The 7,998-nt window shown below is 41.9% G+C and overlaps 1 protein-coding gene across 5 annotated transcripts in view; it reads right to left on the reverse strand.

Annotated features, from left to right (window-relative positions):
• Positions 1-128: 128 nt before the first annotated feature.
• The window catches only part of ppardb (peroxisome proliferator-activated receptor delta b), a 13,392-nt gene continuing 5,522 nt past the window's right edge, over positions 129-7,998 (reverse strand). For 3 of the 5 annotated variants that reach the window (XM_019878426.1, XM_019878425.1, XM_019878428.1), the window contains exons 5-8: positions 2,229-2,431; positions 1,885-2,091; positions 1,553-1,796; positions 129-1,484 (exon numbers count right to left, since the gene is read on the reverse strand). In XM_019878426.1, the coding sequence (XP_019733985.1) occupies positions 1,237-1,484; positions 1,553-1,796; positions 1,885-2,091; positions 2,229-2,431 (902 nt within the window). In that variant the 3' untranslated portion in view covers positions 129-1,236. Of the gene's footprint in view, positions 1,485-1,552; positions 1,797-1,884; positions 2,092-2,228; positions 2,432-6,059; positions 6,199-6,278; positions 6,434-6,522; positions 6,928-7,998 lie in introns of those variants that run through there. The other 2 variants (XM_019878427.1, XM_019878424.1) reach the window with 2 other exon arrangements.

The following is a 7,998-nucleotide window of genomic DNA, read 5'->3' on the forward strand; positions in this document are numbered from 1 at the left end:
AACGTGACGTCGACCCTTGATCGTCACTGTTCTCAATCTCAACTGTGCACTGTGTATTACTAACTTTTATCTCTAAAAATAGTCATCATCAGCACTCACCACTAAAAAATAATTATGCACGAGTGGAAAACAGTTCTAGTAGTTTATGAAAGAGATGTCATTTCTCCGGTTAACATATTCCGATCATTTCAAGTCATTGGGTGAACATGAAGTATTTGGCACATTTTAGAGGTAGACCACAATTACTTCCAGTGCACTTTTTTTTGACATTTCAATCACATTTTTTCGCTTGCTTGACCACTACTGAAATACATTGTACCCATTTACAAAAAAAATTAAGGCAAAAGTGGCATATGCTGTAACATGACAGCGGAATATTGTCATACAATAGAGGTAGAATAGATAAATGAGGGCGGACTAAAAGAAAAAAAAAACACTTGCAAAAAAAAAGGGCTGGGGGGCTAAAAAAATTGTACAAGAGAAGTTATGCGCGTATTAGCCTACTGTACTGATTTCATATGTGCATGTCACTGTATGAAAGGAAATGTGTAAAGTTGATATTTCTCACAAACCAAGCAGGAAGGTAAGAAGCAACAAATACAGTCAAGTACATACGATGATGTGATGAAGTTCATGTTTGACAAATATAATCAACAATTACAAATAATTAGACATAATTACAAGGGAGAGGAAAAAAACTTCAAAATAATGTGTCGATCTAAAAACAGGATGTGTCCCTTGTACTTGTGCAGGTCAGAGGTGTATTGCATATGGCTAGATGGCTTGGCTGTCCACAGCGACTAATGGATATGCTATTGCACAGGCACCTGCTCCAAGTGAGGTCAACAAGGCTAAATAGTAAAGTTGGAGGTCACTGACTGAAGGATGTAAACAAAAAGCAATCAGCTTCTTCCAATCCCTCCACCCAAAGACGCTTGAATGCGCCATGCCCACACCTACGGCTCTTCTCCACAGCACCGCGCGAATCTATGTATATGTAACGTACAATGTTTCCCCTGGAAAGCAGGGAGCAGCTTTGATAAGAAAACTCAGCGTTCTCTTGCATGATGTGACCTTTGCGGAGATGAGGGCGGACCGACAGTATTCCACATGCGCACATGACAATTTGTGTGCTTGGGCACAGCCGTGACCTCACTTGGAGCAGTGTTTAACTGAACACAGTGTATTGTTCTAATAAGTGTGTATTCAGTCTGTAACAGTACTGCTCCGAGCAGTTTAATACATGTCTTTGTAGATCTCTTGCAGAAGCGGGTGTAGCGATGTCTCCGACTCTGTCTTTTTGATCTTCTGCACAAGCTGAGCATTCTCCGTGACCAGCTGGCGGAGGTCGGCCATTTTCTGTAGCAATTTGGGGAAGAGGTAGACTGAGTCCGAGTGGTTCGCCTGCAGGTGGAGGTCCAGGGCCTGCAGGATGTTATCCTGGCTCTGCTCCACCTGCTTCACATTTATCAAGCCGGGGCGATCTGGAGAGACATGAGCGACAGTCACGGTTGGGCAAGCACATGGAGCACCGAGATGTTTCCCCTCGCACCTCCGCACAGGATGATGGCGGCTACAAAGAGGGCCAGGTCGCTGTCATCCAGCTCCAGAGCGTTGAACTTCACGGCAAATTCAAACTTGGGTTCCATGATCTCACTGAAAGGCTTTCTTAGGCTGCGCAAGAACTCCCTGGTCACAAAGCCTTTACCGTTGGCCACCAGGAGTCCATCTTTGTTCATGAGAGATGGCAACATGGCAAAAATAGCCTCATGCACGCCGTACTTCAGCAACGTCACCTGCAGCAATAGATACAAATGGCACACCGATGACGTCCTCCCCACGGCTTCACCTCGCCAGTCGCCGTAGCGCGAAGAAGCGACTGACCTGATCGTTGAGGAAGAGGTCGACAAACCCCGGAATGCTCTTGGCAAACTCGGTGAGCTCGCGCACTGTCTCTACCGTGGTGCACTGGCAGCGGTAGAACACGTGCACCCCAATCTCCTTAGTCAGGGGAGCTCCTGGGAGCAACTGGCTCCACACTAAACCACTTTCGGCCTTCCAGAGCGTGTCCACATCATAGATCACAAATGGCTAAGACCGAGACGAGAGAAAGAGACGATCAAGACGCTGTCATAAATCTTTGTGATCCGCCGCCCTAAAAATTGCAGTTTGGAAGGTACTAGGCGATAGCACTTTCTGATCAATAGTTAGAAAAATCAGAGTATTACTGAGGTGCTGCTGGTCTTTCCCATCAGGATACTGCGGGCCCTTTTCTTGGTCATACTGAGATTCTTCAAGTAGGCTGTGTTGACTTGCTTGGCCAACGTCTTCAAGTCGGAGCCTCCCGGTTTGCCGAGGTTTAACTCCTCGGCAAGCAGACCCGCCACCAGTTTCTTCCTCTCTGCCTCAGGCATACGACCATATCTGATTGCTGAGCAAACAGAAAGACACTTTTTTTTAAACATTCTGACATGTTTTCACATTTCTATTTGAATAATAGAATGACCTGGATTTCTTCATAAATTGGGTCATAAAATCTGTTCTGATCTTCATCTAAGTCACAACAATAGACATTCTGCTTGAACTAATGCCACACGGGTGTAAATGTTGCGGTGTTTTTTTTGTTGAACACCATGTAAACATTCACAGTGCGGGGTGGAAAAAGGATGTGAACCCGTAGGCTAATGAGTTAATTGGAGTCAGAAGTCAGCAACCTGGAGTCCAATCAATGAGATGAGATTGAAGGTGGAAAGGGTTACAAAAGTATCTCTAAAAAGCATTGATGTCCATCAGTCCACGGTGAGACAAATTGTCGACAAATGGATAAAGTTCTGCACTATTGCAACTTCAACTAAAAATTGTCCAAATACCTGATTATTCAAATCAAATTTTGACGAATATCAGCATCTTCCCTTTTAAAAATCTGACAACCAATAAGAGATCCATTTAAAACCGTGTTAACTTCCGGGAACTATTTATTTAAATGTTCAGTTAACTTGATAAGAGATGCTGCTGATGCTGGGAACTCTCTGCACCTTTTGTTTGTTTGAAAAAAGTGAAAGTTTATAATGTCTGTTATTTTGAAATTTTCAAAACTTTATTTCATGTAGAAACTATGGGGAGCAATTTACTAGCTACCAATTACTTTACTTTTCATTTAACTTTTTAAGACATGCTGATGATGCTGAGGGCTCCATTAACTTTTTGGTCAAATTTCCAAACAAAGATATTGATTGTCTAAGATTGAAAAAAACAAAATTATGTCAACATTTTGCGAATCTGAAAAGTCCTAAATAAACATATGCTGAAAGAAATTTCAACAAATTTAATAATTTTTATTGGCGTAAAAACAAAAGAAATAAAATAATTCGGTTTTACTGGTGTTCGGCCTCCTGGACTACAACTAATCAGTATTTGCCCTGAGAGAGAGAAAAAAAAAAAGAAACATCGGTCTAGCTCAAAATATGTGCATCTGCACATTTTTCATAATACATTTCTCAATGCTTGTATAAAAGAAAATCCACTCTCCTTAAAAACTTCAGTCAATGCATATTTGCAGTCGGCACCTGAAAATATTCAGAATTTTTTTTTTCTCTATTTTATTTTTTCAATATTTTGGGTTTTCCCAGTTTTTTGAAGATTTTTTTTTTTTATAATAATAAATACAGTAAGTACACAACTGAGCCCTGCATCCAACACAGTAATAACTGGAGTGGTTTGTTCGCTGACAAATGCCAGTATCATCAACGATGGAGGGGAAATGTCCATCAATTTCCTTGATGTCATCGTTTTCACCCTCAGGTCATCTCCGTCGAAATTTTTGCACTTTTCAAATGCAGCGGCAATGGGAACGGGGCCCCAGGAGTTTCTTTGTGGGTGGCTTTCAGGCAGCACGGGTGTTTTTGTAGGCTTTGAAAACGCCGCTGTACCAATAAAAAAGTTTCCGCCGCTGACAAGATTTGTGGAGTCGAATTATCCTCTAGTTTTTTTCCCCTCGTGGAGTGTTTGCAGAACACTTAATGCAAATAGCACGTGAAATGTCTTCCTCTAAAACAGTGAATAAACCCGACACGATCAAAGCTATGTTTGTCACAAGCGACAGCTTGTCTAAGAGTTTACGACAGGCCATAATAAGTTGAAAAGGGCACCTGATTTGCCGTAATGTTTTTTTTTTTTGCCATTGTTTTGTTAATTGGACTTTATTTATACCAGGGATTTTCTGAAATGTTATAGGTCACAAAGTGACCAAATAAGCCGAAGCTATAAATATCTTGTGAAATGGAGCAGTAATATCTACATTTTATATTACAAAATGTTATGTTTTTAGAGGCGGGGACAGAGTGGCAGTAAGCCCTACGCACGCATGCACGCACGCACACACACACACACACAGCGGTATTGTCTGTGCGCAGAGCAGTCCCTCCGCACTGCAGCACAATGTAAATTGCTTGGAGCAACAATGGGACACAAACCATATTTAAACAGGCCAAGCTCAAAGATACTTCTAAAATTGCCCCAGTCTGTTTACTGCTATAAAGCCACCTCACTGAACGGTGTAAAAGTTGAGAGCAACGGAAAAGGTTCGCAATTAAGATGCATCCAAACAATGCACCTTAAAATAGAAGTTTAACATGTGAAAATTATCTGGTGACAAGCAAGCTTGTTCCCGACTGGTTGCATTTAACGAGATCAGAAATCATCGCCTTTTAAGTGGGGTTCAGAGGCAACACCCCGGATGGGGGGTCAGGGGGCAAAGCAGAGGAAGCTAATGGGTTTTAAAGATTTTAAAGCCTTAAAACCATTAATTTTATCAACAAAATTTACAATTTTTGTTGAAATACCATTCCCGATTTGCTTACAAAATTGGCACTTTATACTAAAGTAGAAGTTTATTTAGAGTACTGTACATTAGTTTACGGATTTTAGAGATTTTAAAGCCTTAAAACCATTAATTTTATCAACAAAATTTTACACTTTCTGTTGAAATACCATTCCCTATTTGATTACAAAATTGGCACTTCATACTAAACATGCTAATGATGATGTGTACTGAATGTACACACTACTTGAAACTTTCACAGAAAAAAATCCCGAGATTGTTCACTTTTCTTTCAAGTGAAAATTTGACAAAGGCCTTTGTGCAATTTTGCTTATGCATTCCTGGTGAGCACCAACATGTAACTTCAAATTTGCTGCTCAAAATCAAAACTAATAAAGGAAACACATTCCCTGCCATATTTAAGATTTGTTCATTACTTGTATTCATAAAATGTTGTGTAAATGTGATAAAAAGCTGTTGATTCTTACATCGTACAGTGATAATGAAGTCCCAAACTGTTTACTATATTTGGGTTATGAATGCATTTTGCGTATAGAATGACATCGTCACACACTGTACACAGAGCTTTACCAGCGACATCGAGGTTTTTCACGAAAGCTGACACAAGCACAGACAATGGTTCCTCTTTACTGGTTCCTACTGGGGACACCGTCAGCTTTTTATCCAACCAGTCCCATCGAAACTTGTTTTTCAGATCCGCATCTATATGATGCATGTTAGCTTTGTCACGAGTCTCGATAACATTCGGCATTTGTTTAATACAGACTGCATACGCGAGTAATTTCAATACACTACATCCCTCGTGCAAAACCATTCAGAATTCGCAGGAAAGGGGTTTGGAAGGCGAACACGGATTGGTTGTGATTCTGCATTTGCCGATATAGCAACCAATCACAACAGGTAAGACATTGGGTTAGACCATAGACGAAGTAATGACAAACTAATGCTTCGCGAGAAAAAACGGTATTCAAAATGGATGCTTGCAAACTTTATTTGTAAACATTACGAGTCTCGAGTCTGCTGAAGACAAGTAAGTCCGGCAGCTCAGAAATAACACCAGACCCCCCCCTAAAATGTTCTCAACAGATTTGGAACAATATAAAAAGGTCCATTTTGACTGGAAAAAAAGCGGAATTCCGCCAAAAAGCGGAAAAATCTCATCCCTGATTATCTACAGTGTCTATCCTAACCCATCAAGTAAAATGTCATTCTCACTCACCATCATGAGACATTCCCAAAGAAAGGCACTTCTGGAAACGACAATATTGGCACTTGTTGCGATTCTTCTTCTGAATTTTGCAGGAACGCTCGCAGCGCTCATATTCCAATTTCATGCGCACTGTTCGTCTGAAAAAGCCCTAGGGTGGGAAAGAACATAAGAAACCCACACCAGAGTGCTTGGTGTTCTTGAAAGGCAGACACACACAGGTGGCATTACCTTACAACCCTCACAGGCATGTACGCCGTAGTGGAAGCCTGACGCCTTGTCCCCACACACCTTACACTCCACACTGATACCGGAGGTCGTGGTGTCCTCACGGCCCAGACGCAGCTGCTCAGACAGCGATGGTGACGGCGTGTGGGAAAGGTCTGCTTCGGGAAAAGCATCAATAAATAGTACGGCTCTGCATATCCACTCAAAACGTAACAAGAGCTTGAGGGGAGGGGGGAGGGGGTCTCACCGGTGTAGCTTGATGCTGCACTGCTGTGATTGTTTTCCTCATCTGCACTCTCGCTTCTCTCCCGCTTGCCTTGCTGACTGGACACATCCTCCAGTTCCTCCTTGACCTCGACGTCGCTCTCAGGGCATTTGGGCTGATCCAGATCCACATGTTCCGACGCACTTGCGCCTCTGCTGCTATCTGAGCCGTGGGATTCCCCCTGGGGCGTAGGCCACTTATCAGCCGCATCCTCAGGAGAACTTGGCAGGCGATAGCCGTTGACCCTGTTGTGCTGCTCGGGAGCAGGGTGTTGTAAGCCCTCCATGATTTCTTTTGAGGCGCGCTCGGCTGGCCTCTCTCCTGTCACGTTGCCATTCTGGCCCACGAGCTGAGAAAATGATTGTGGATTACATGCAGATCTCTGTTCACTTCAAGGAGAACAATGTACCTCTATATGACTGGAGCAATTCAAACAGCAATATCACTGTACTGCCTGATTACTTTTTTTCCTTTTTCATTGCAGAACTAATTTTCCTACACCGCAATAGATGTACAGTATGTCATGGCCCACATTTACGAAAGCAAATTGGCAATGTTTTGAGGGTATGGAGACCTCTGTGCCTAAAACTATGCAATATTAGGGCCTGACTGCAAAAAGAATCATTATACCACAGGAATAAAGTTGTAATGTTATGAGAACAGAGCTACCAACCTATAGAAATTCACTCCACAATTTATCAGTTTTTATATTTTTGACAAAATTGTCAGGAACATTATAGCGTCGGGGCTGGGCAACTTAAACGCTGGAGGGGGTCATAATTTTTCATCGGTGCTACGGGTGGGGGTGGGGGGGTCATAGGACCACACACTTCCTAAACACATCTATGACAAAAATGCCATTTATTTCATATGGATAAAATATTCGTGCAAAATGTGTCATGTTTCATTTTTCATAATTCATTTCTCAATGCATGTATAAAAGATCCAATATCATAACCCATCGACAAAGGGTTTGAAGCAAACAACAAAATAACCACAAGCAAAGGGCTCTCTTGCATAAAAATTACCATTCAAGGACAGCACAAAACTACTGAACAGCAAACCATGTTTGTCCTGCATATCATTCTAAATCCACAAAAAACTATTCGGCCTAGCCTACTCACATAGTACAGGGCAGTGTAGGACTGAAGCCATGTATGCCAGTGTGTTCAATAGTGATATAACAACTACAAACAGCAGCCAACCCTTGCTTATTCATGGTACCTGCAGACACTCATATTCACAATGCTTTGTTTTGAGGTTTTTTTTTCATATTTTGGCCATTTTCCATTTTTACCCCAGACTCGCCTGCCACCCCCCCCATTTTGCCCCATGATGAATGATTACAGCATTTTTTTTGAAGAATTTATTTTGTATAAAGCTAGATAGCTAGATACACACACACACACACACACACACACACACACACACACACACACACACACACACAGAGCTCTA

Source organism: Hippocampus comes, unplaced genomic scaffold (genome assembly GCF_001891065.2).
Source record: "Hippocampus comes isolate QL1 unplaced genomic scaffold, H_comes_QL1_v1.1 scaffold345, whole genome shotgun sequence".
NCBI classification, from domain to species: domain Eukaryota; kingdom Metazoa; phylum Chordata; class Actinopteri; order Syngnathiformes; family Syngnathidae; genus Hippocampus; species Hippocampus comes.